At 41.9% G+C, this 27,545-nt stretch overlaps 1 protein-coding gene and 1 long non-coding RNA gene across 8 annotated transcripts in view; one reads left to right on the forward strand and one right to left on the reverse strand.

Moving 5' to 3' along the window:
- The window catches only part of dnah5l (dynein, axonemal, heavy chain 5 like), a 425,035-nt gene that overhangs the window by 19,121 nt on the left and 378,369 nt on the right, over positions 1 to 27,545 (forward strand). For 6 of the 7 annotated variants that reach the window (XM_069913291.1, XM_069913294.1, XM_069913296.1 and 3 more), the window contains exons 2-9: positions 2,681 to 3,302; positions 10,061 to 10,161; positions 12,930 to 13,118; positions 14,534 to 14,608; positions 15,143 to 15,226; positions 15,362 to 15,433; positions 17,944 to 18,045; positions 27,240 to 27,426. In XM_069913291.1, the coding sequence (XP_069769392.1) occupies positions 3,143 to 3,302; positions 10,061 to 10,161; positions 12,930 to 13,118; positions 14,534 to 14,608; positions 15,143 to 15,226; positions 15,362 to 15,433; positions 17,944 to 18,045; positions 27,240 to 27,426 (970 nt within the window). In that variant the 5' untranslated portion in view covers positions 2,681 to 3,142. The remainder of the gene's footprint in view (positions 1 to 2,680; positions 3,303 to 10,060; positions 10,162 to 12,929; positions 13,119 to 14,533; positions 14,609 to 15,142; positions 15,227 to 15,361; positions 15,434 to 17,943; positions 18,046 to 27,239; positions 27,427 to 27,545) is intronic. The other variant, XM_069913293.1, reaches the window with a different exon arrangement.
- LOC138751252 (uncharacterized) lies at positions 2,932 to 16,962 on the reverse strand. Its single transcript, XR_011349783.1, has 3 exons — positions 16,917 to 16,962; positions 10,545 to 10,747; positions 2,932 to 3,330 (listed from the first exon to the last, which is right to left on the reverse strand). It is a non-coding gene; the product is annotated as an uncharacterized lncRNA (long non-coding RNA).

Genomic DNA, 27,545 nt, shown 5'->3' on the forward strand with positions numbered 1-27,545 from the left:
CCGTCGAATCATCTGCCTCTCCTGGGGTGAGAATAATGTTCCCATTATTGCCTGCATCTCTTCCCACGTATATGTGTTTGGTCCCAGGAATTGGTCGAGCTGTTCAGCCAGTCCTATAGGATCTTCTAATAACTTTTTCATTTCTTTCTTAAATCCCCGCACCTCTGTACTAGTTAGGGGAACATTCACATATCCCGTTCCCCCTCCCGGTCCTCCCATAGGAACTTCCCTCAGGGGATTTAGGCTTATTGAAAACTTTGATGGTCCTGGACCAGTCTGGGATCTTGTCCAGGGTCGGTTTACCGGTGGAAGTTTAGGGTCCGACTCCCTTAATTCATCCTTTTTTTTCCCGGCCCCTTTCGGGGCAATCAGATTCATCACCTTTCCCCTCTGGTAATGAGCTTTCCTCGGGCGCAGTAGGCACCGGGGGAATATAAGGAGGGGGAAGGTTGTCCAGAGGTTCCCACTTCTTTTCTCCCGCTACCCTCAATTTAAAACATTTTGTTAAGGATCCTGGCCAGGGAACCCAACAAAATGCATATGCTAACTCTTCTTGATTCACCTTTGGTCTCGAATTTACATATATGTTTAATGCTTGTCTAACCCAATCCTCATCAGATCCAAATTTCAGCCACCAGACCGAGGAACCTTTAATAGGTTGTTTCAACCAAAGGAGACAATATTGGACCATCTTTTTCTTGTTTTTGTCTTGATATCTTTTACTATCCCAATTTTCAAACATTCTCCCCAAAGGGCTGTCAAGGGGAACTCCCAGGAATTGTCCTGAATTTTCAGACGAGCCCTTAGATTTTGATCCTCCCATTTTCCCACCTAGATCTGTTTATCATTGCTGAGGACCCTCTCGTTCTGGACCCTACTCCCTTCTTCTCAGACGCCTCGTCGGAGGTACTGTCCCTCCTTCGGTTACCGCTGAGGTTTCCCTGGGGTTGACCCCTCTCTTCTCGGCACTTCGTCGGAGGTGCTGTCCCTCCTTCGGTTACCGCCGAGGTTTCCCTGGGGTCTATCCTAGAGTCCCACGACAGGGTCCTCACACCACGACAAAAGCTCTATACCTGATCTATTACTTTAGGTTTTTTTATCCAAACAGGCGTATCCCGTTACACCTGTTACCCAATCCCCACACCACAATCGTAAGTCGTCACTTACCGGTGTCTTCCCGGGGATTGAACCGTCACCCTTCTCCTCTCCGTCTTGTCGTGTCACCTTGTCCGGATACCACTCGCTCAAGCCGCCCGAAGCGACGAGCAAGGGACTAGGAGCCGCTGAACTCAGCGGGGTGCACCACCTCCGATGTCCCTCTTCTCGCCTCCCCTCACGGCCGGAGTGTATATCCCGGACGAGCCCCCATTTGTTAGAAATAAAACTTCTCACACATGAGTCTCTTTAAAACTGATGACACGACAAGCTTTATTTACAAGTCTGCAGAGTTGGACTCAACTGGCTTCTCACCAGTTAAGCCCCGATACATACAGTGCATTGATTTTTATACCCTTATTGTTTGCCCTTCCCCTTCTTATTAATACTGTTTTAATTGGTTAGTATTGCAAAAGCATTCGAAGTATAACTGCATTTTTAATTATCACGTTCGTTACGTACGCTGCGAACTCTACATACACTAAATCCTGTTTCTCACCCTTCTTATCAATCTTTTGTCTCCTGCATGTCTCTCACTATGACCATGAAAAGATATGTTTAAAAAAACATATCCAGCTGAACCTTTTGTCCTTGGCTGCTAGTAAGCTCCCTGTCCATTCTGGCTTCCCTTTTTATGATTAATCATCACATTTTAACTTAAGCCATTTTAACCTAAATTCTCTATATATAACAATCCTCAGTTGCTGAAATTGATTGTAGGACTTCTCTCGTTGACTCTTTCACTGCTGCAGTTATTTCTCATGTTATCTCCTGAACTTGGTTTTTCAACATGTCTGAAACGAAGTCTGCAGTCAGAGGTGCTGGCTCCTCTTTACCATTTTTAACAGCTTTAGTTGTCGTCACTTTCAAATGTTAAATGTTGAAGGGAACAAGTTTAAGCAACTTTTGTTAAAGATTAAAGATGCAAGTGGGAAATGTTTAACATTGGTCAGAGCACTGCCTCCTACACCATGCAGTCACCAGTCCGGAACTCCCCCCAGCCTTTTTAGTCATGCACCTGCCTGATTTTTCCTCATAACCTGAAGAAGTGCTCAGCCCCCCCCCACCCCACCTCCTTCAGCCAACTCTCCTAAGGAGAGCCATAAAGAAAAAAGAAAAAAATATAAAAAAAAATTAAACATACATCTAATCAATATAAAATGAAATGTAAATTTTCTGAATATAACAACCACTTATTAATAAAAAAAACTTACTCATTTTTCAAAAGGAATTTTGGGATTTTGTTTTACTTTACCCGAGAGGCACTCCAAAAAAGGACCCTCAGATGATGTGAACATTTTTTTAGTAGTTCAGTGGGGTGCTGAAGTCAACCTCAATATTTGTGTTGTATTTTCCCGACAAGGACGTGAAATCACAACTTTTTAGTTTGTAACTTTGCAAAGCGAAGCGTTCAGAATTTCTATACTAGTTAAGATATTTATTAGACTATGAAGTGCTTTCATTGGTTTGTTGCATAGTAAGGTGCAAATGGAGAATTCTGAACTTTGCGTGCTTGTTTTTATAGGTAATACTTGTGAGGAAACTAAAGGCGCGTATTATGTATCAAACTCTTTGCATCAATGCCATACTTCGATTCAATGGGAGAAAATGTACTTTTGTCTCCACTCTGTTAATGGAGCTCGGCATAATAATGACGGGACAATTGTTGCTGGGATACTGGGATAGAAACTGGTCATTGTTGCGCGTTGCCTTCGAGAGTTAGCGGTCTCTAAGCAACCAATATTTTCTGAACACTGCACATTTACCTTTCACTGGTTCAAAGCCGGAAAACAATTCCGTTCTCTCTTGCAATAAATGAAGCATTCAATTTTTAGTGTTTCTTTGATTTAATTGGGCCCTTTGCTGCTCAGTTTTCGGAATGTATTTTACCTACGACCGTTTCCAAGAGTGAACTTGGGGAGAGACAAGGTTGGTTGCCGGAGTTCTTCGGAAAGTCTTTCTGCAGAGTCGCCTCGGACATTCGCTCATGCAGAGAGCAATGGTTGATAATGAGAACGCAGCCGGCATTAATATTCAGTCCCCAGAGGCGACGACTGGCGAGAGAGAGTTGGATAAAGCATTGTCAGCTAAACCCAACACCGAGATCTCACCTCCGCTTATCTCCATCGATTCCAGTGATGACAAACGTAAGTCCACACTTATTAACAGTTGTTACTGGTGACAAACACAACAAAGTAAACTTTAATGTCGTTTCCACATTTAAAAAAGGCTCAAAACTAAATTGACAGTAGAAGTGAAATTAAGGAATGAATTGGCCAATCTGAGTTTGGGAGTTTTGAGTAAAATCATTCTGAGACTAGATTATTCAAAATTGTGTGTAGGGTAAATTATTTTATGATAAGGATAAATAAAGGAAATATTTTCAAGTAACAGGAGAAGGAGGTGGGTAGTTTGTATTGGAATTAAGAGTGCTCGAATAATCATGTGTGAACAGAAAGTACACTACTTCTGGGTGAAATGTACCCTGATGTATATTGCAGTAAATGTAAGTGAACATCACAGGGGTCAAACCTAACTCAGCGGACCTATTTATTTGGATGGAAAGAGAAAATGACCTTTCACATTTTCTGTTATTTTTCTTAAATTGTGTTAATTAAATTCTGTTAATTTTCTTAAATTTTATTTTTAAATTGTGGCGTTGGTGTGTCAATTTGCTGTGTGACCAGCTGCTTATAACATATACAAACAAACTAAGTGTACTGTAGTTCTTTGGTAAAAAGGATAACCAGGAATCTGAAGCTAAACACTATCTTCTGGAGGAACTCAGTGGGTTAAGTAGTTTCAGTGGAAGAAAAAGTTTCAATAAAGGGTTTTGGCTCATAACATTGAGCATTTCTTTTCTCTCACTGATGTTGCTTGATATGTGTGATGAATCTGTGTCATGCTGTCAGTCTCTTCATTAACTGGCACTCCAATATGCTAAGTTCTTCCAGCAGATTGTGTTTAGCTTCAGATCCCAACATCTACAGTCTCCTATGTGTCTGGCAATCTGTGGCGACTTCAACTTGTAAAAGGTGCAAGGAAACTGTATCAAAATATTGTTTTGATTAAAAACATTTCATTTATAGAGGTTTCTCATCTGATGTCATCAGTAAATGTAGGGCCCTCAGGACTGTTCATGCATGAGGGGACCTTGGAATGCAAGATCCAAAATGGGAGCACAGATATTGAGAAGGTATTCAGCTGAGGCATTGACTGTTGTGATGTTGCAGCTGGCTTTGGAATATTGTGTTTGGTCTGGTTGCCACACTACCGGATGGATGTGGCAGCATCAGAAAGCATGCAGAAGACTGTTGCCTGTACTGGAGGAATTTATTTGTAAGGAATGATTGAATAGTCTAGATTTATTCTCACTGGAATGTAGAGTCTTTTCTTTGGGTGGGTGACTTGAGTCTAAATCTAGAGGCTTAAGTAAGAGTGGAGAAATTTCAAACAGATATAAGAGACAGGTTTCTCATATGGAGGATGGTACAAGCTACCAGAGGATTTGGTAGAGGCAGACTTGCATTTTTTTGAAAAAAAATTTGGATTAATTCCTGATTCCCATTCTGATAATAATAAACTGTGAAGTGGTTCACTTTGGTTGTTGTAATGAGGTTGCTTAGTTTTTGAAAATTAGAAAACTTCATGAAATTTATAATAATGATTGGAATAAAATAGCAGGTTCATTTGAGATATTGAAACCCTGAAATCACACGATGATTGAAATAAATAAACAAGTGCTTATTTTAACAGATGAGTTCTGTAATAACTCGCACGCTTTAACTTTAAAAATTAACTAAACATTCCCTTACAGAGATAACCTACATATTAATTTAATTTGTCTGCATAATTTCCATTTTCAGTGTTAACAAATGTGAATCAACAAAATGCAAAATCCACAATATTATCGTGAACTTTTATCCCTTCTTTTTAAAAATCTGCTATTTCTTGCTATTGAGTGGAATATCCTATTACACCCTGTGCTGTAAAAGCTCTCAGATTACAATGCATAAAGAGCAGGGAGATCTGGTTTCTGGTCTTATTGTTTTGTTTCCAACCAATGTTGCTAAAGCAAATTAATTAGGCTTGCAAATCTTGCTGCAGGCAAATTGGCTGTTTAACTTACCTTGCTAACAATAATAAGTAGTTGGTTGACTGTTAAATGCTTTGTATTGTATAATCATAATAAGGGATCATAACTTCCTCATTAAAATGTTCTTCTTTTATCTCAAATTAATCAACTTTGGATTGTTAATTTACAAAAAGGCAACAGATAAAAGAACTCGTCAGAGTTGCAGGCTGTCTGGAGTGGAACTTGCTGTTCTAAGAGGGTCATGTGGTTTTGCAAGCAGAGAGAGTCAAACAGGCTTTTTCTCTGAGAGAGAAAGAGAGTTCTGCAGTGCTACAGTCAGCAGCAGCAGCTGTGACTGGAACAGTTCAAGCTGGAAAGCTTGTGGAAAAACCCCATTTGGAAGATGGGTTGTGAGTGCTTAGTTCAGCCTTGTCAAAGCCCTTGTGGTTCATACAAGAGGAGAGGACTGGCTGCCTAATGTTCCACTTGGAATAAGAGAAACAAAAAGGAACTCTGTGGTGACCTGAAAGAAATAGATTATCATCTGGAAAACCCTGATGGGGCAAGTTTCTTTGGCAAGACACTGAAGTGGCTGATTACAAGAAATCAGTTGTGGTTGTCCAGCGAACAACAAAGCTCTCTCTGAAAACCAACAAGAACCTTCCTGAGTGGTAACCTTTTACCTTCCAAGCACCAAAGCCTGGAGAACTTCATAAATTTTACATTCTGTGCATAGTATAAGAATTGCCTGCAACCAATAAACTTGGAGGAATGAGAAGTGGGATTGGACTGTGAATCAAAGTACTTTTCTGAACTTAAATACACATTACATACACGTGCGCTTAGATTTAAAGGGGGGTTAAGTTAGGTTAGTTAAGTTAATAATAAGTTAAAGTTTGGTCCTTTTTTCATGTTTAAAGATAATGAAAAACAACTTATGTTTAAGTAACCATTTGTCTTAGTGAATATCTATTGCTGCTGGGTTTTGGGGTTTTCTGGGCTTGTAACACTTGAAATTCCCCCCCCCCCTCCCCTTCCCCCCCCCTCCCCTTCCCCCATCTCATGTTAAAGCATGTCCTCTGGGATAATTTGTAGTTTGGACAGTGCTCATAGCTACTTCCGTCTCACTGCCATGCCCTTAAACTGTGTTATCTGCAGAAACTCTTGAATGCTCTAAGACTTTCTCCATCTTTAATATTCTCCCTAAAATCTATGCTTTTCACCAAGCTTTAGGACATTTATTTTTTGACTAGACATCTGTTTTCTCAACATCTTCTTATGAAACACTAAATAGAACATGTAATTTGGAGACTTAAAAGAGACACCAAAAAAATAAACAATGGAAGAATTCAGCAGGTCGAGCAGCATTATTAGGAGAAACACTTCTGTCGGAGACCTTGTCCAAGACTGAACTTATTATTTACAGTGTTGCTTGTTAAACAATGCAAATATGTGCATAGGGCCTTGAATACTGGGCTTAATTGTTGAGGTAGCACAGCTAGCAGGGGGGCAACATGGTAAGCAAAGAGATTAGCATAAAGCTGTTACAGCGCCAGTGACCTGGGTTCGAATCAAGTTTGTACATTCTCCCTGTGTCTTCTTGGGTTTCCTCCAGGTGATCCAGTTCCCTCCCACCATTCAAAATGTGCTGAGGGTGTAGATCAATTGGGTTTAATTGGGTGGCACAGGCTTGTGGCCCTATTACTGTGCTCTATGTCAATGGGATTGTTTTTAACACATTAAGCCATTCTTCTATAACCTGACTTTAGCTCTTGATAGTGGATAATGAAGAAGGTTATCTGAGATTACAGTAGGATGTAGATGAATTTAAACAGTGGCCAAGCAACGTTGGGTGGAATCTATCACAGGGAGATGAGAAGTATTGCACTTTGTTAAGTTAACCAGGGCAGGACTTGCACAATGAATGGTAGGTCCCTGGAGAACGTTGTGGGTACAGATTCATAGTTCATTGTTCCATGAAAGCAGTAACAAATAAAGTAGACAGGGTAACAAAGTGTTTACTTCCATCAGTCAATGCATTGGGGACAAGAGTTTGGATATCATGTTACAATTGTACTAGATGTTGGTGAGACCACACTTATGGAGTACTTGGAGGCAGATGTCAAGATAGTCTGGTCAACATAGTTTCCTTAAGGGAAAATCTTGGTTGACAAATCTATTGGAATTCTTTGAATAAGTGGCAAGCAGGCTAGATAAAGGAGATGCAATCATTATTTGTATTTGGATTTTTAGAAGGCATTTGATAAAGTGTCACACATGAGACTACTTAACAAGAATCCAAATAGCAAGGTTAGAGCATTGGGAGACTGACAGGAATCAGAGAGTTGGAATATTGGAATCCTATCCTGGTTTAAAACACAGAAATCTGCAGGTACTGTGACTGAAGTTAAAACCGAATGCTGGAGGTACACTGCAGGTCAAACAGTGTACTTTATACAGCAAAGATCAACATTCTTGAACCCTTCCTCAAGGTATAAGGAAAATTTAGACATAAAATGGTGGGGGTGGGGGAAGAGCACAAGCCCATAGTCAAGCGGTAATAGGTAAACAGGGGAGGGAGGAATGGCTGTATGAAAGGAGAGGCAAAGGGGTGGAGATCTGGAGGATAGGAGTCAGAGGGATAGGGATGGAGAACCCAGAGAAGGCCAGCAGAAAACGGAGAAGTTGATGTTAATGCCATTGGGTTGACGGAATATTTTGTGTTGCTCCTCAAATTTATGGCAGTGCAAGAGGCCATGGGCAGACATGTTGGCGTGGGAGTGGGGTGCAGAATTGAAACAGTTGCCTACTGGGAGATCTTTGATGCGGACAGAGTGAAGATGCTCAGTGAAGCGATCTCCTAGTCTGCATACAGTGTCTCCGATGTAGAGAAGGCCACGACGGGAGCACCAGACGCAGTAGATGACCCCTGCAGATTCATGTGAAATGCGGCTTTTCTTGTAAGGACTGTTTGGGGGCCCCAAATGGTAGTGAGGGAGGAGGTGTAGCTCTCCTGCAGTATCCCTATTATGGTAGACTGCCAGTTGCTAGCGATGTTCCACAATGGTCGGTGTTTGGGCTGCTTTTTTAATGTTGAATATTAATAATTTGGATTATCGAATGAATGGCTTTGTGCCCAAGTTTGTAGATGAAATGAAATTAGGTTGAGGAGTAGTGTTGAGGAAATAGGGAGAGGAACTTACAGGTTAGAAGAAATGGCAGGGAATTGGCAAATGAAACACAGTGTCAGAGTGTGTATGGTCGTGCACTTTGGTCAAAAAAAAATGGGTGGAAAAAGGAAGATACCAGGATGCAAAGGGACTTGGGAGTCCTCATGCAGGAAGAGAGCAAATGCAATGCTGGTATTCATTTCAAGATATATATATATATATATATATATGAGAGAAAGAGAGAGACATAGATATAGACAGAGCAGGATTGTTCTGGGAATGAAAGCATATGATAACCCTTGAAGAGGGTTTGACAGTTCTTGACCTATATTCATTGGAATTTAAGGGAATAAGGGGGATTTCATTGAAACATTTTGAATATTGAAATGCATGGACAGAGTAGATGCAGAAAGGTTTTTTTCCCCCCATGGTTGGAGAGTCTAAGACAAGAACGCATAACTTCAGGATTGAAGGGTGTCTGCTTTGAACAGACTTTCAGAGGAATTTGTTGCCACAGGCAGTTGTAGAGGCCTGGTGGATGTATTTAAGTGCAGTGAGGTTAAGTGGGAAAAATGCATCAGTTCATGGTTAAATAGAAGGCAGAGTTGATGGGCTGAATAGCCTATTTCTGTTCCTATGTCTTATGGTCTGAAGGTATTGTGAATAGTGTGGTGTGCTGTTAGACAAAATCAGACACACACAAGGTAAAGACTGAACAACAGGGTTTAATCCACAAAGACCTCCACAGAGCAAGGCTGGCTGTGGCTGCAGCAATTCAGTGTGAGGCTTCTGGAGGCCGGTGCAGTCTTATATCCTGGAGGGTGATTGACACCCGACCGGGTAGGACTTGATCCATTCAGGCCGACTGATTGGCAGCTGGCCAGGTGTTGTCCTGTCTCCTTACACTCCTGCAGGTACAGAGGTTGCCCTCTGCAGTAGGCTGGTGGTGTACCACCACAAATAGCTTTCAGAAATGTGTCATTAAGTTGGAAAGGGCGAAGAAAAATTCACAAGGATGTTCCAAGGATTGGAAGGCTTGAGCTATAAAGAAAGACTGGATAAGGTGGGATTGTTCTCCTTGGAGCCTCATAGGCTGAGTTTGGAATGTTATGGAGGTTTATAAAATCTGGAAGGTTGGAGATAAGATAAATAGTCATCATCTTTTTTCCCCTAAAACTGGGGATTCTAAAACTAAAGGACATAAATTTAAGGTGATAGGAAATTTAAAATGGACCTTTTTCACACAAAACTATATGGAACAAGCTACTAGAGGAAATGATAGAGGCAGGAACATTGCAATGATTATAAGAACATTTCAACAGGCACAATGGTAGAAAAGGTTCAGAAGTATGGGCCATGTGCAGGTTAATGGGATTATCTTTGGTAAACAACTTGGTTGACATGGACAACTTGGATCAAAAGTCCTGTTTCCATGTTGTACTGCTCTTTAATTTTATGATTCCAGGACTCTATGTCATTCTCTGCCTTTACACTGAAATGAACTCTTCATTCCCAAGACTGTCAATAAAACAACTATAATTCTAACATTATACTTTATTTAATATTGTGCTGTGGATTAAAAAATGTGACTTTCATGAAGTTTTTCTATTCAGCTCTGTTGACTAATTGCAAATCTGTACTTATTTTTAACAATTCCTAGCTGGAGAAGCAAATTGGCACAGGCGCATAGGTGCTTCTCGATTGAAAAATTTAGGATTAGGACCAATTAGAACAGCACTATCTCCAACAACTTCAGTCTCGGTAAGTGACTTTCAATACTTCCATTTACTAATACCTTCAGATAATAAAATCTAATTTCTATACTGAGACTGATTTGGATATCAATGACATATACCTAGAAATTCAATGTCATAATATTTTTTTCAATGTTGTCCAATTGAAACAATTTTTTTGAAACTGGTGCCTCACAACTACCACTTCCAGTGTACTTTCCATTTCTGAGAACTTTTGACCAGAAGCTTCCTCCCATATGATCCCCAATTTTATTCTACAACTATACATGATGACATCATTCCAAGTAGAATCTTTTTAAGAGTTTCAGGTGAAACTGGGCCATATTGTTTTATGGTTACATGTCATTAGAGCACTAATTTAGGAGGCTGAAAAGAAAGTAGATTACTTACCTATATCATAGTATACTATCATTTCAAACACTACATCTTCTGCATGTATTGATTTATAAGTTACTACTTGATTTTTTTTCCCCACATAGCCAGTTCCCCTTATCCCTATCCAAGGTGACAAAGTCTTCACTTGTTAATTTCCTGGCTTCTGAATCCCTGTTCAGCCTCTCCTTCCTCTGATCACTCTTCTTCATGCTTTTTCCCTATAAACACAGAGAAAACACCAGAATGAGATCTCTTTTCAGTGGAAAACAACACAGAAACTGATCATTTCCCCAGTGAGTCTGCGCCAACCATCAACCACTCATTTCTAGTCTAATTGTGTTCTAACTCATTTTATTCTGGCCATATTCCCATGAACTCCTTTCAAGATTGTCCCTCTAGAACTTATATTTACAATGGCCAAGTGATTACCAACCCATACTACCTTAGGATGTGAGTACCAACCCATACTACCTTAGGATGTGAGAACACCTGGAATAAATCCAGGTAGTTTCAGGGAGAACATGCAAACCTTGTAAAGGCAATTCAAGAAGTCAGATGGAACCTGGGTTGCTGGAGCTATGACACAAAAATTTTATCACTTACTTCACTGTGCTTTAGAGGGGAAATTATGCTCTCTAATTATGCAAGTACACAATGACCAGTCTCTCTCCTGACCTCTGAATGTATTGAACCATTTCCCCCCCCCACCATCACTTTGATGCATAACTGCACAGTAAATTTTACCCCACCCCCTCTCAATTTTGTCTCTTCCCCCCCCCCCACCTCCCTTCCCCCAACACCACCATAATAAATATCAACTTGATTGGATTTTCAGCCTTATTGCCTCTCATTCATCAATTGCTGGACTCCAACCCTTTCCACTGGCTTTGGAAGAGGAGGATTGGGTGGGACATTTTCAGTTGCAAAAATTGTAGTGTCAAGTTGCTTACAACCGAGATCTTTGGCGTAGGTTGCACTTTAACACAGTTGTATCTCAAGAATGTGTGCTTAGCCCACTGCTCTACTTGCTCTACACCCATGACTATGCAGCTAGCTACAATTCAAAAGCCATCTATAAATTTGCCAATGACACCATAGTTGTGGTAGAATCACAGGTAGCAATGAGGAAGTATACACAAGTGAGACAGATGAGCTAGTTGAGTAGTGTCACAACAACTTTGTACTTAACATTAGCAAAACTAAGGAACTGTTGTGTGCTTCAGGAGAGTGAAATCAGGAGACATGAACCAGTCCTCATTGAGGGGTCAGTAGTAGAAAGGATTAAGAACGCCAAGCTCCTTAATGTCAACATCTCTGAAGATCTATCCTGGAGTGTCAATTTCAATGCAATCACAAAGGCTTGCTAGCGGCTTTAGAGGACAATTGGTATGTCACCAAGGACTGATTAGTTGCATTGCTGTTTGGTATGGAGTTGCCCTTACCACCCAGGCCATGCCCTCTTCACTTTGCTACCATCAGGAAGGACTACAGGAGCCTGAAGGTGAGCACCCTGCTGGACAAAAGCAGCTTCTTTCACTTTGCCAACAGATTTCTGAATAGATAATGAACCACAGACTTTGGACCATGGTCATCATCTCACTTTCTCTTCTTTTCTAACAAGTTATTTATTTTAAAATGTAATTTGTAGCAATATTTACACCTGCGTGGCTGCTGCAAAACAACACATTTCGTTACATGCAAATGACAATAAACTTTGATTCTGGTTATTGACCAAAATGGTTGTTGGCCCATCTCATTTGTGCCTTCAGGAAGTGCCAGTATTTTTAAGCAACAATATTTTAAGTTATACAGGACAGCCAAGCATTTTGAATTTGTATAGTTTACATGTTGAAACATTAGCCCAAATGTAGTTTTATTTGTTTAAAGTTTTTTTTCAGTGGAGAAACTAGTCCAGGTCAGGTTAAACCTCTTGAAGTTGCTCATTTCTCTACCAAGTTCAATTAAAATTCAGTCTGATGAAATTACTCCATTTATCAAAAAAAACCTATATGTTGCCACTGCTGCTATTGGCTTAGATGTCTTTAATGTGTGGGTAAGGCATTTTTTGCTGTCTCCAACTTAATGAGTTGATTTGATAATGCAATGGCCAGAAGATAATAATTAGGATGCAGAGAACTTTTTATGGCAAAAAGAGATTAATATCTGGAACTTGGAGCATGACAAACTAGCGAAGTCCAATGTAATCACTAAATTGAAGATACATTTAGGCAGGTACTTAAATAGGCAAATTATAACCAGCCAAGAACAGTAAATGAAATGAATGTAGATGGAACAAAAGATCTGCATGAACGTGATGATCAAGAGTCACTTTTTATGTTGTACTACTCGTGCCTCTGATATTGACAGTTATGATTTCCAAACTGTTGTTACTCATACCAGACTCAAGGAAAGAAGACCTTGCTACTCTCCACTGAAGCAAAAAAGGAAATGATAAAACGAGCTAAAGCCGCAAAGGAAGAAAGAAAATCTAACATGGATTCTCGTCATAGTTATATCATATCTAAATTAGCAGATGGAACAGGTCTGGAAGAAACTGTTGTGCAGGATTTCATAATATCGGATGAAAAGGTATGCCTTCTAATTTCTATATGCTATAATCTCTATGTAAAAGCACCTTTGATGCAGCAATATTGTCTAAAATGTAAGATTACAGGGATAATATTAAAGCTGGTAAACAAGATGCTGGAAGACTGAAGCAACACACAGAGAGTCAGGTGGATTCCATTGGAAAGTAATAGACAGTTGATGTTTCATCAGGAATAGCTAGAAATTACAGTCACTTGAATGAAGTGGGTGAGGGAGGAGCACAGGCTGGCAGGTTATTGGTGAATACAGGTGGGGGGGGGGAATGGAAGGAGATAAAGTGATTGAGGAAGGTTGAGTCTAGGTTGGATGAACAGAGCTCTGGTATAGTTAGATTGCAGGTGGAGGGGGGAATGTTGGTGCTGATGTTCTCAACTTTGTTTATGAATTTTTGAGGAAGGGATAGAAGGATAAGGAAGGAAGGGAAGTGGATGGAGGCACAAGTTGTATTGGTAGTCTTCAACCAGACAGCATCAACATAGGCTTTCAGTTTCTGCTAGTACTGCACCCCATCCCATTTTTCCTTATCGCCGTAGCCCCGTTCCTCTTTTCCTTATCCATCCAACCTTGTGGCCACAAACAGCTTCTTCCAGCCTTTTTTTGTGTGTCGTTGCTATAAGAATATTTATTTTACAATTTTGATGCTCAATTCTCACACAAATCTGCCAGTCAAAGGCCTTCTTATGTGGTTATTGCACACCAAAAATCATTTTAGTCTTAAAGCTTGGGGACTACTATGTCATGGTCAGAAATGTGAGAGAGTACTCCTATTTGGAATCTCATTTGAGTGGTTGGATTTAAGTGGATCAGCCATTGGAGAATTAGACTTGGATGTGTGTATCCAATTAGAGGATAGTTTGTGTGGGTGTGCCCATTGGATTATCAGGGTTTGAGATGCATTATCCAGCCAAAGGAATACTGTGGCCAGTGTAAAGAAGAGCCCAGCTATTGATAGATCAGGAATGGTAGATATCGGTGTTTTTCACACTGAAGAATTGGAACAAAAGTGGGCTGAAAATGGGATCTCAGGGTTGTATGTGATGTCATGTATGTACCCTGACAATAAATCTGAAATCTGAGTGGAGCCATTGAATGAAGGATTTAGTAGTGGTTTTCATTTCTGAGAGAATGATTGGGGATATGGAGAGGTAGTGGAATGGTTAGTTGGCTGGAGGTCAATGGCTATCAACATGATTTGCATGAAAAATGACCAAGAAGTAATTAACAAATCAAAGAGATATTCGTATTTTTGGATACAAATATAAACTTCTATATAGTATTAAAAGTTCATGCTAGTGACAAATACTACAAATTTTAACAGTGATGTTTATTTTGTAAATTAGATTTAACAATGTTAATCTTGAAGCATTGTTTATAATTTTGGATATTTTTATTTCCAGTATCATATGATTGAGGAATTCTTTGCACCAAATGGTTCTAAAAAATTATTATTTTATTATCAAGATATAGGCACAGTAAGTATTTATTAGTAAAAGTATAATATTCTCATAAAACTTGGTGGGTATAATATACTTTCTGGTAACAGTAAATACAATATTGCTTTGTTCAAAATTTAAAAAAAACTAATAGTTAAACAGCATGAATTTTGTCTGAAGCTTTGTTCAGTGGGAAAAAAAAGTTTTGGTTCACTCTAACCAGTTAAATAAAAAAAATATTATTTAATATTCCCCATTAGAATGCTCAGCTATGTTTAATTAATTCATGAGGTGATAATGATTGACATTAGTATAAGAACATATTTAGAATATAAGGCAGCATGGTTAGTGTAACACACCATCAGTACAGGTCTGAAACCGGCACTGTCTGTAAGGAGTTTATATTGTTCTCCCAGTGTCTGTGTGGATTTCCTCCAAGTGCCCTGGTTTCCTCCCACTGTTCAAAACATACTGGGGTTTCAGGTTAATTGGGTGTATTTGGGCGGTACAGGTGGAAAGAGCCTGTTACCGTATTGTATGTCTACATTTGATTTATATTGTTTAACCCTCCAGAACATAGATTTGAGACGTTTAAGTGCAGACACATCCAGAAGCATACTTCAGAAAAGGCTGTTCATCACTAATGGCTCAGCTGAGGTAGAGTTGTTAACATCAAGTATTTTTCTTGTCAAGTATTACATTATAAATATGTTTGGTTACAGAAGATAAATATTTTGTTATATTGGAAAACTTGAACTCTTGTCATTCATTTTACTTCTGTCTACCTCTCAGGGTTTGACTGGGACTTGCTTATTCTTTCTTCGAACTACTAATAAAAATATCAGTACAGCTAACGTTTCTCAGGTCAGTTCCATTTTCCTATCCCAAAAAATTCTGTTAGTCAAGTAAACAAAATTTCTTAGCAATGTGCAAACAGATTCTTCTACATGTGTCACCTGGTTTGCTCAAGAAGTCAAGGTTATTTTTTTTTATACTTCCCTGTTGCTGTGCTTGATCTTTGTACATTTAACATTTTGCTGCTTATGGTTGAATTTACAAAGCCCCAGAACTCCACAATCAAGGAGAGAAGATTTCATCTACTTTTCTTTCAGTGTACAGAAGCAGGCAGAGTGGTCAAGGAGGTTGGCCAACATTCAAGTTTCCCAAAATACAGGCATTATTAGATTGTGCACATTTAATTCCGACATGGACTTCTCTGGAAACATCCACTAGGTGTTCCATAGAGTATGCATCCTGGAAGCATTGTTTTTCACTAACTCTTCCACCAAGTCTCTCTGACTTCATGGAGCACTCTCACCTCATCCTTCGTCCCTATTTAATACCACCTGTTCTTCTATCCTGAATGCTGCAACCCTACTTAAGGGGACCAAAAAAACCTAAACTCAAGAATGCACCTTGGCTCAATAATACCACCAAAGCCCTGAGGAGGGAACGCACAATAAACAAATGTAAGTGGAAGCGAGACCAACTAAAAATTTCCCTTGAAATTCTAAAAAAAAACAACCTGCACTTGTACCAAGAAACAGTAAAGGCCGTAAGAACAAAACATTTTGTCAACTTAATTTCCAACAACTCTCAAAATCCCAAGGATCACCAAGTCAATCATTGATCCCGCATCTAATACCAACTCTGATGCTTCCTTTACTAAATGAGAAGAATTTAAAAAATTCTTCATAAACAAAGTCGAGAACATCAGGACCAACATTCCCCCTTCCACCTGCAATCTAACTGTACCAGAGCTCTGTTCATCCAACCTAGACTGTTTCAGCCCACTCACACTACCCACTCTTAGATAGATTGTGTTCGCTATGAAGCTGACAACCTGCCCCCTCGACATTATCCCCACTCCCGTCTTGAGGGATGTTTTCAATGCAACGGGTCCTAGTATCCTCTATTATTAACAGTTCCTTAGTTACCGGGACAGCTCCAGTTTGTTTTAAATGTGCTGTGGTCCAGCCCCTCCTGAAAAAACCTAACCTAGACTCCACCACATCCAAAAATTACCAACCTGTTTCTAAACTGGCATTCCTGTCAAAGGTCCTCGAAAAAGTTGTTCTTTGCCAATTGTTGCCCTACCTACGTTAAAACAACATATCCAAAAAATTCCAGTCAGGTTATAAGACCCACCACAGCACAGAGTCATCCTTACTAAAAGTTTACAATGACCTGCTCCTTGCCACTGACTCAGGGAGCTCTCCCATTCTAATTCTCCTAGACCTTAGAGCAGCGTTCAATACTGTGGATCACACTATTTTAATAGATCGCCTTTGGCATGCCCCTGAACTGGTTTAAATCTTATCTTAGTTATAGGACTTTCTCAATCAACCTGGGAAAATTTTCATCCTCCTCTGCGACCCTTTGTGATGATGTAATGGGGGGGGGGTGCGTATTATACTGACTGTTTGCTATTGTCTATGGCTGTAGAGATACTCCACCCTACTGGTATAACAGATAGAGGTGCTTTCCCATTGGCCAGTTTAGAGGTTAATAAAAGTCCTGTATAATATTTGACTGGTCCATGCCTATGGTATATCAATTTTATTATCAGACGAGAGCCACCTCTAAACTGACTAGTGGGAAAGCATCTCCATTGCCATTCCCTTCCTATAAGATATTGAAATATTTTCTTTTTTTTTACTATGAAAATGGTCTTCCCAACCAAGCACTTAGTTCTTAGTTTATCTGTTTTTTTATAGTGATCATTTGAGTTACAGGCAAAGTTGATAAGTGGCACAGCGGCAACACAGCTATTAGAGTTGCAGCATCCCAGCTTCAGTTACATAAATTGAATCCTGTCATTTGGTGCTATGTGTGGAGTTTGCACATTTTCCCTGCAAACATGACTTTTCTCTGAATGGACTAGTTTCCTCCCTGATGCCAAAAATTCACTGACTGTTAGGCTAGCCAGCCACTGTAAATTTGCCCCCTTTATTTATGGATGTAGCTTGTGAGGAAAGTTGAAGCCAAAATTGAATTTCTTAGTGATATGGTGGGCCAAAGGGGCTCCTTCTATGTTTTATGGCAATAAGAATCTCCATAGTGGCATTCTATTCAGGAAGATGTGGGGTTTTCTTGATCTTTCAGACATTACCTTTAACTAAAATAAAAAATCTGGGAAATATAAAGTCTACCAGCAAAGAAAACAATTGTATTTCGGTCTCTCTTTATCAACCTTTATAATAATAGTTTTTTTTTAATTGTTGAGTTGATTCAATAAAGATGAAGGATGTTGGATTATGATTGTTAAAATTTTGCTTCATTATTAATTTATAAAGCTAATATTTATGAAAATGGTTCATTAATCTTAGCCAATCTCATTTCACTTGTATATTTTATACAACTTTTCTATTTAGGAGGTAAATTTTGGCATGCTTAATTGTTCCGAAGAGAACCTACTTCAAGGACTGGAGAAACTTCTTGGCAATGTAATGGTACCTGCACTACGATCCCAAGAGGTAACTTTGTCCCAAGTAATATAATAGGCAACAGTGATTCTAGATAAAATAATTTATTTTAATTTTAATCTTGCTGTTGGTATTGAAGAGAAATTTGATTAGGCAGGGATTTGTCCTACAATTTAATACAATCGATTGAAAGTTAAATGTAATGTTTGCAAGCAGCTAGAAATGTTTTCAAATGCCATTAGTATGTCTCTATAGTAACAGTTTTTAGCCAAGATCTTTTTCTGCATGTTTAATATAAACAAATTTAGTTTTGAATTTGCTTTTGTACTGTTCAGAACCAAGGAAAATGTAGATAGTCCAGCTATTTTCTTTGACCATTCTTTTGAAAGTATAAACATTAATATTTTATTGTCTGTTTTATTAACAGTTTTAAGCATAGAAACATAGAAACATAGAAGATAGGAGCAGGAGTAGGTCATTCGACCCTTCGAGTCTGCTCCGCCATTCAACGAGATCATGGCTGATCTTAAAGTTCAGTACCCTGTCCCCGCCTTCTCTCCGTAACCTTTAATACCCTTATACTGAAGAAATAGATCTAATTCCCTCTTAAATAGATTTAATGAACCTGCCTCTACTGCCCTCTGTGGCAATGAATTCCACAGATTCACCACCCTCTGGGTAAAGAAATTCCTCCTCATCTTGGTCCTAAATGGTTTGCCTATTATCCTCAAACCATGGCCCCGGGTTCTGGATTTTCCCATCATTGGAAACATAGTTTAATTGTTTTAATAGTTCTAATAAACAGTGAAAAACTCAGTGTTACTTTAGAATTGGCTATTCGTTTTAATGAGTCATGCAATGATATCTGCATGCTGCACAAGCAATTTTAAAGGGAAAAGTCACAATATTAAGTTTCTATATGATTATAGTCAAATATAATAGATCCTCATCAACTGTTAATAATCTCTGAGTAAATTGATGCAATAAACACACAATTCTTTCTTCTTGATTTCAACACACACTGACATCTACTGTTGGGTTAGAAAATGAACAAATATCTGAACAGATATTTCCCAATACCTGCTATTAAAAAAACATGTAAAAAAAACTCAGTAGATAATGAATGTAAAAACTGACTGTTCGATACAGAGAGAACAAAAAACAAGTACATAAATAAGAGTCTTACATGAATCTCTGATTGAGTTAGTCGTTGAGGAGTTTGATGGTGGAGGGGTAACAGCTATTCCTGAACCTGGTGGTGTGAGTCTTTTGGCATCTATACCTCTTTTCTGATGGCAGCAGTGAGAACAGATCATGTTCAGGGTGCTGTGGGTCTTTGATGATTGCTGCTGCTCTCTGGTGGCAGTGTTTCCTGTAGATGTACTTGGTATTGGGGATGTTTTTTCCTATGATGTCCTGGTCCACTACCTTCTGGAGGGCTTTTCGCTCAGGGTTAATGGTGTTGCCATACCAGTCTGTGATGCAGCCGGTCAGCACACTTTCCACTGCATCTCTGTAGAAATTTGCCAGGGTTCTGGTGACCTACTAATTCTCTGCAAACTCCTGAGGAAGTCGAGGTGCTGACGTGCTTTCTTCATGATGCCATTGGAATGTTGGGCCCAGAAAAGGTCCTGAGTTAGTGACTCCCAAGAACTCTCCACCTCTGATCCCCCAATAATCACTGGATTGTATCCCTCTGGCTTTCTTGAAGTCAACAATAAGCTCCTTAGTTTGACGACATTGAGTGCAAGGTTGTTGGTGCATCATTAAGCTAAGTTTTCAATCTCCCAACTGTATGCTGACTAATCCCCATCCTTTGTACAACCCTCTACCTTGGTATCAATAGCAAATTTGCAGATGGTGCTATTGTTGTACTGAGTTATACAGTCCTAGATGTAAAGTGAGTAGGGCAGGGGGCTAAGAACACAGCCCTATGGTGCTCTGGTACTGATGAAGATTGTGAAGGAGAAGTTCATAACAATCTTCACTGATTGTGGTCTGGAGCTGAGGAAATCCATGATCTAATTACATAGTGTGGTGTTAACTCCCAGATTTGGAGTTATCAGTTTTGAGGGGATGATAGTGTTAAATGCCAAACTATAGTCAGTGAAGAGCATCCTGATGTATGCATCTTTGCTGTCCAGGTGTTCCAGGGCTTTGAATAGAGCCAGTAAAATGGAAAATATACCAAAGCAATAGACAGACAATTGATGCATAGACTGGTGAGGATTTGCTCATCATTGGCAATAATATTTTTCAGTTTGAATATCAAACATTGAGTAAACATGCACTTGTGGCGGCGCACTCTCTCATGGCAAACTAGCACCACATGTAATGCCACGTGGCGGGGCAGCCATGGGAAGATGGCGCTGTCAGGGTTTTCTCCCTGCCTCAGGTCTCCTGCCCAGCTCATGCTTCGGGCAGCGATTATGATGTCACAATGCACGAGGTGACTGAGGTCATGCTGCCCTTAAAATAGTCATTAATGACTTTCAATGTGGTGGCTGAGTCTTTCTTGGCTGTGTCCAGTACTACATTGGTGACCTCGATGCCTCTGTGGTCTCAAGAACATGGATCCAGCAGAGATCAATACCATTGCCATCAAACTGCCCCCCTGCTGGACCCATCGCCCGCATACGTGGTTTGGGCAGGCGGAGGCGCAGTTTCAACTGAGGAACATTTCAGCAGATGCCGTGGTGTTCTACCACGTGAGCGTGCTGGACGAAGAAACGGCAGCCAGGGTGGATGATCTAATACACAACCCACCGGCCGAGGGTAAATAGCTTGGCCTCAAGGAACCTGCTCCTTGGCACTTTCGGGCTCTCCCCTCAGCAGCGTGCCTCCAGGCTCCTGCACCTCGACGGGCTTGGGGACCACACATCATTGGCCCTAATGGACGAGATGCTGGCACTGGTGGAGGATCCCAAACCTTGTTTCCTATTCCGTCAGATCTTCCTGGAGCAGATGCCTGGGGACATCCAACTACATCTGGCGGATGAGGACTTCACGGATCCACGCCGAGTCGCATCCTGAGCGGACACCCTCTGGCGCATCAAGAGAGAAAAAGAAGTAACCCTCAGTCAGGCTGTGCGGCCAAGAGCCAGCCCGCCGCAACACTCCCCCAAGCACAAGCCAGAGGAGCACCATTGTTCCTGGTGCTTTTACCATCAGCGCTGGGGAGCGCAACTCATAAATGCCGACAAATGTGTGACTACCAGGGGAAATGACCCGGCAAGCCACCGTTGATAGCTGCGATGGCTGGCCACGTGGACAGCCTCCTTCATGTTACTGACAAGTCCACCGGCTGATGTTTCCTGGTGGACACAGGACCGGAGCTGAGCGTCCTTCCCTCCTGCCCCCCTACCGCCCTCGAGACATGCACCCAATCTCATGGTCCCACCCTGTGGGCAGCCAACGGTTCCACCATCAAGACCTTCGGTACCCGCAGGGTGCAGATCCAGATCAGGAAAGAGAAATTCTGCTGGATTTTGTGTTAGCCTCAGTGGTGTTAGCCTTGTTAGGGTCCCACTTCCTGAGGGCACACGGACTGTTGGTCGACATGAAGGCCAGGAGGCTGGTCAATGCTTGCACCTTCCATTCAATGCACCTGGACGCCACGAATGCCTGCAGGCCTGAGATTGTCGCCACTTCCAAGGACAATTATTCGAGCATACTCCATGAGTTCCCCGCCATTCTTCAACCATGATTCAGTGCTACCTAACCCCAGCACGGGGTATACCACCATATCTCCATGCAGGGCCCACCACTGCATGCTAAGCCCAGACGACTTCTGCCCAAGAAGCTGCAGCTGGCAAAGGAGGAGTTTTCCAGGCTCGAGGAGTTTTCCCGGTTCTAAGAGTTGGGGATCGTCCGTCGCTCGGACAGCTCCTGGACATACTCTCTCCAAATGGTCCACAAATCCTCTGGGGGCTGGAGACCCTGCGGTGATTACTGGCGTTTGAACGACGTGACCACACCGGACAGATCCCGGTTCCACATGTTCAAGACTTCTCGGCCAATCTCCACAGCGCGCAAGTCTTCTCCCAGGTCGATCTGGTGCGAGGGTCTCGTCAGATCCTGGTCCTCTCCAGGACATCGGCAAGACGGCGATCATCAACCCCTTTGTCCTTTTTGAATTCCTGTGTATGTCCTTCGGGCTCAAGAACACGGCCTAGACTTTTCAGCGCCCCATGGACACAGTGGGTAAGGACTTGGACTTTGTGTTTATCTACTTTGACGATATCCTTATCGCCAGCCACAACCGAGAAGAGCACAAGGCCCAGCTCAGTACCCTGTTTGCCCGACTGGTGGAGTTTGGCCTCACGGTCAATGTGGCCAAGTGTCAGTTTGGAAAGCATATGCTGCAGTTCTTGGGGCACACCATCTCGGCAGTAGGGGCTGTCCCGTCACCAGAGAAGATTGCAGCCATCCAGTGATTTTCCCCAAGCCAACAACCCTCAAGGGCCTGCGGGAGTTCATGGGGATGGTGAATTTTTATCATCGGATTATCCCCGGCGCCGCTTGCACCATGAGTCTGCTGTTTGCGTTGATCACCATTAAGGAGAAAGTCCTGACGTGGTCGGAGGAGGCAGAGACCGCTTTTGCTGCAACAAAGGAGTCCCTCGCCAACGCAACTCTATTGCTGCACCCGCACCCAGAGGCACACACGGCGCTCTCGGTGGACACCTCAGCCACGGCGGTAGGTGGCGTACTTGAGCAGTGCCTCAACAGACAGTGGCGCCTGCTGGCCGCCTTTACCAAACAGCTGCACCCGCCAGAGCTCAAGTACAGTGCTATCGACTGGGAGCTCCTGGTGCTGTACCTGGCCATCCGGCACTTTCGATACTTTTTGGAGGGCAGTCCCTTCACGGTGTTCACGGACCACAAGCCCCTCACACAGGCACTTGCCTTGGCCAAAGATCCGTGGTGGGCTCGCCAGCAACACCACCTCTCCTACATGTCAGAGTTCACCACCGACATCCGGCACAGGGCAGACAAAGACTCCGTCATGGCGGATGCACTCTCTCATCCGGCGATCAACACTCTCACCTCTGGCCTTGACTACACACCGTTGGCACAGGCCCAGAAGCAAGACACAGAGACGCAGGCTCTCCAGATCGGCATCTCTGGCCTCGAGCTCCAGGGCATTCAGTTGCCCAACAGCGCGGACACGTTGCTCTGCCATATCTCCACCAGCACACCGTGCCCAGTGGTCCCTCCGCAGTGGAGGTCGAGGATTTTCAGATTAGTTCATGACCTAGCCCACCCCTTGGTGAAAACTTCAGTGCTAATGGTGACAGAGCAGTTTGTGTGGTATGGGCTCAAAGAGGAGGTCGCCAAGATGGCAAGGAACTGCACCAGGTGCCAGGCCTGTAAGGTCCACCGGCATATGCAGGCCCCAATACAGCAATTTGACCCGGTGGTGCGGAGAGTTCAGCACATCCACGTTGACATCGTAGACCCCCTGCTGGTGTCTAGAGAAGTACGCTACCTTCTCACAATAGTCGATTGGACCAAGAGATGGCCGGAGACCATTCCCATCAAAGAAGCTTCCGCAGAAACATTAGCCAGGAGTCTAGTTAGTCATTGGATCGCTATGTTTGGAGTCCCGGCGCACATCACCAGTAACAGGGGCGCCCAGTTCACCTCCGCACTCTGGGTTCAGCTGGCCAACCTCCTGGGGGTTAAACTCCACCACAGCCTACCACCCACAAGCAAATGGTTTGGTGGAGAGGTTTCATCGTCATCTGAAATCCGCCCTCATGGCTCGCCTCACCGGCCCAGGCTGGGCAGACGAACTGCCCTGGGTCTTCCTCAGCATCAGAGCAGTACCCAAGGAGGACCCACAGGTGACTTCTGCGGAGCTGGTCTATGGCACGCTGCTCTCGCTGCCCGGTGAGTTCTTGCGCAACGTCATGTCTGAGCACATGAACCTTTTGGCATATCTCCGTAAGAAATTATCATCGCTATGCCCCCCCCCCCCCCCCAACTTCGCCTCCCTTGCATCATGGCGTCCGGCTGACAAATTGTCCCAAAGAGCTGGACTCAGCGGAATTCATGGCGTCCGGCTGACAAATTGTCCCAAAGAGCTGGACTCAGCGGAATTCATATTTGTTCGGCACAGCCCACATACGACATCTTTACAATGTCCTTACGAAGTTCCATACAAGATCCTCCAGCAATCTGGCAGGACTTTCACTTTGGACATAAGGGTTAAAGATGAACTTTTCACCATGGACCGTTTGAAGGCGGCACACTTAGACCTATCACAGCCGGTGCAGACGGCCATGCCCAAACTCCGGAACGGCCTGCCCAAGCGGTGGGATGCGATGCTGGTTCGGGGGGTGGGGCGGTTCTGTGGCAGTGTACTCTCTCATGGTGAACCGACCCCACGTGTAATGTCATGTGGCGGGGCAGCCATGGGAAGATGGTGCTGTCAGGGTTTTCTCCCTGCCTCAAGTCTCCTGCCCAGCGCGTGCCTCAGTCACAATGCACGAGGTGACTGAGGTCATGCTGCCCTTAAAAGGACACGCACTGAATTTGAATATAAACAGTCATTAACGACTTTCAATGTGGTGGCTGAGTCCAGCACTGCAACATAAAGCAATTTATCCCAGTAATGTATAGGTTGTTACAAAAAAAGCTCGGAAAGTAGGGGTTCTTTAATCAAGGCTAAGACTGGAAGTAGATTTGAATAAGCAAATAGATGAGCACAATTGGATTGGGTTATGTAGAGAAAATATGAAAAGTACAATAAATGTGAGGTATAGGTTGGAACAATATAATTTTATTCATCAGTGTCCTGGGTAAACTTGTACCTCTCACTTTGTTCGTTTTAGATTGTTCACAGTGTTTGAGCTACCGAAAGAAAATAGACACACACACCAAGACCACTTCAGTTTATACAATTCTTTATTATAAATTCTAAAGCTGATATCAAACTACAATATGCAAGCCCTGCCTAATCATACTCAACAGCGCCTGGACTGGTCCCAACTGCCGAAGCGAGGCAATGACCGCACACTTGTAGTAGGTTGTCGGAGCGTCGGTAGCAGCTTCTCCACCTCCCCCGACTGGGACGTTGGCTGGACTCTTGATGTTCTTCTTCTTGCTGATAGATGTTGCCACCTCTTGGAGAGTCTCAAACTTCAGCAGCGGGACCATGGCTTATATTACCCAAAAACTGTTTACTCAAGCACCTATTCCCAACACAGAAAGAAAGATAAGCAAGCAAGCTAGCATGCCTAGGCTTCTATCGAATAACACAACTTTCAGCTTATCACTTTCAATACAATGGTTTATTTTCCATCAAGGCTAGGCCTCTGCCTGAAAGACTGTGACCAAAACAAGCAGGAAGATTAAATGTTCTTGGTACACAGATGTCTTTTTGTCAGATAACTGTATCTTGGGCCACTATGGTGGAATTTAGCTTGTGTCTGCTGAGACTCAAGCAGGTTACTGATTCTCAGCCTTGCAGGAGCAAAAAACATGGTTTAAAGCTGAAGCAAAAAGCATGGTTAAAATCCTCCAATACAATCAGTTATATTTGACACCCCAAAAGCTAAATAAATTGAATCAGACCTTTTTATATTTATGTTTTAAATGTGGACAGGAAGTTGGTACATTTCTGCATTTGGCAGTGTCCTAAAGCCATTTTCAGGTGCATTCTCTGCCAAGAATGGGCCTGCAGAAGTGGATGCAGCCCTGTGGAATGGTCATTCAGGTGGCAACCCTGAAAGTGCTGTGCTTCCCACCAGAAAGGGACAGCTGCCGGAGAGGTGCGTCAGAGCGCACACCGGCTCCTGCCAGCGCGGGACGTCGGGGCAGGGGTGGCTGGCGTGGTATGTCGAGACAGGGGCAGCTTTGAGAGGGGCTGTCAGGCAGCGGGGATTTTGCCTCCTGGAGGAGGGTTGGTGAGTACTCCTCTGAGTCGCATCAGGCTCTTTCAGGTGGCCTCCTAACAGCCGCAGTCAGGTAGAATATGCGGCTTTACATCGGGGTATTCTGGCCACCTGAAAGAGACTCAAGATTAAACCCTTTTGGTTGGTAATAGGTAATTTATCAGAACGAATAATGGGAGTTAAATTGCCATAGGATCCAATGTTATATTTTATTGGGTGATATTAGAGGGGTTAAACCTAAATTAAAAGTGAATTGTGTATCAAGTGAAGTTTGTTCAAATTGCTTTAGCAATAGCTATAAAATATATTGCTATAACTTGGGCAGTCTGATACAGATTTGGGAATGAAGAGATGGCATGTGGAAATTTGGAGTTGCATACCACTTGAGAAATTACTGATAATTTATGAGATAAATATCATATATTTTGGAAAATGTGGTGCCCACATTTACAAAGTGTGGGTATGAATATTTAAATGAAACTCAGACATTCCCTTTCTCCTAAAGGTCTCTGTATATCAGAAGAAGCCTTATAGTAAGCAGTCCCCCTGTTGAAGATCTCTTGTCCTATACTTTTTTGCTTTGCAGGTGGTTGGGGGGGGGTGTCAGGGGGGGTCTTTCTATTCTTTCTTTTTTCTTATATACACCACATGCATTTTAAATGTATTTGCAGTATTGTAAAATAATGTTTTTTTGGTGGTTTTAAATTTATAAATAAAATTTTTAAAAGGAGCTTATTGTTGATTTTTGGAAGATAGGCTGAAGGATCACACACCTGTCTGAATTGAAGGGAAGAAAGTCGAGAGACTCAGAACCTGGGAGTCAGTTCCTGGGAGTCCATATTTCAGAATATCTCTACTGGAACACCTCTTTCAATAGAACACCAAAAAATCCTTACTCTAGGCATATTTTCTGCAAATTCTTTGATTGTTGCTCCTTTATCCATAATTAACCCACAATATTAAAAGACAACAGCCATTTAAGAGCTCCTGCCCTAATGGTTAATTGGCCATTTTTTTTGCATTGATCTGATTAAAAGTAATGAAGTGGAAGCAATTCTACATTTACTTACATTTTACAGAACCTAAAATTAAAACTCAAGTCATTTGTGTCAAAATGGTAAAAGACTAATGTTAAACTTTCACAGTTGTGAGTAGGATGAATGATTTCATTGTAAATGTTGTCAATATGGTAGCTATGAAAAATCAGACAAAGAAATTCAACTTTATTCAACATCCAAAACATATTACAATTATAAGCCTCAATGGAACGGATTTGATTTTTTGTAATATTATTTTGAAAGATTTGTTGATGGTATTAACATTTTGTTCTCAACTAATGAATAGAATTGGGGATCTATTAAAGAAGGACTGAAGAATGCTCAGATCCAGGAGTTTTTTGAGTCCTTGGACAAATTTGTGAGCAATTTGATCTCAGCCAGGAAAAATATGGAACAGCAAATTATTCTTGCAGAGGTGACTACTACCTACAACACTGATGATCTGCACAGTCCCTCAGATTATTTGATTGCAGGTATCATATTGTTATAATTATAGTTTTACAATTTCAAATTGGTTATTCCAATAATTTTGTTTTTATGACTTAATGTTACTAGACATAAATGCAGATATGGTACTTTTATTTAGGTACTC

The sequence above is a fragment of the Narcine bancroftii genome, chromosome 1, assembly GCF_036971445.1.
Source record: "Narcine bancroftii isolate sNarBan1 chromosome 1, sNarBan1.hap1, whole genome shotgun sequence".
Lineage (NCBI taxonomy): Eukaryota > Metazoa > Chordata > Chondrichthyes > Torpediniformes > Narcinidae > Narcine > Narcine bancroftii.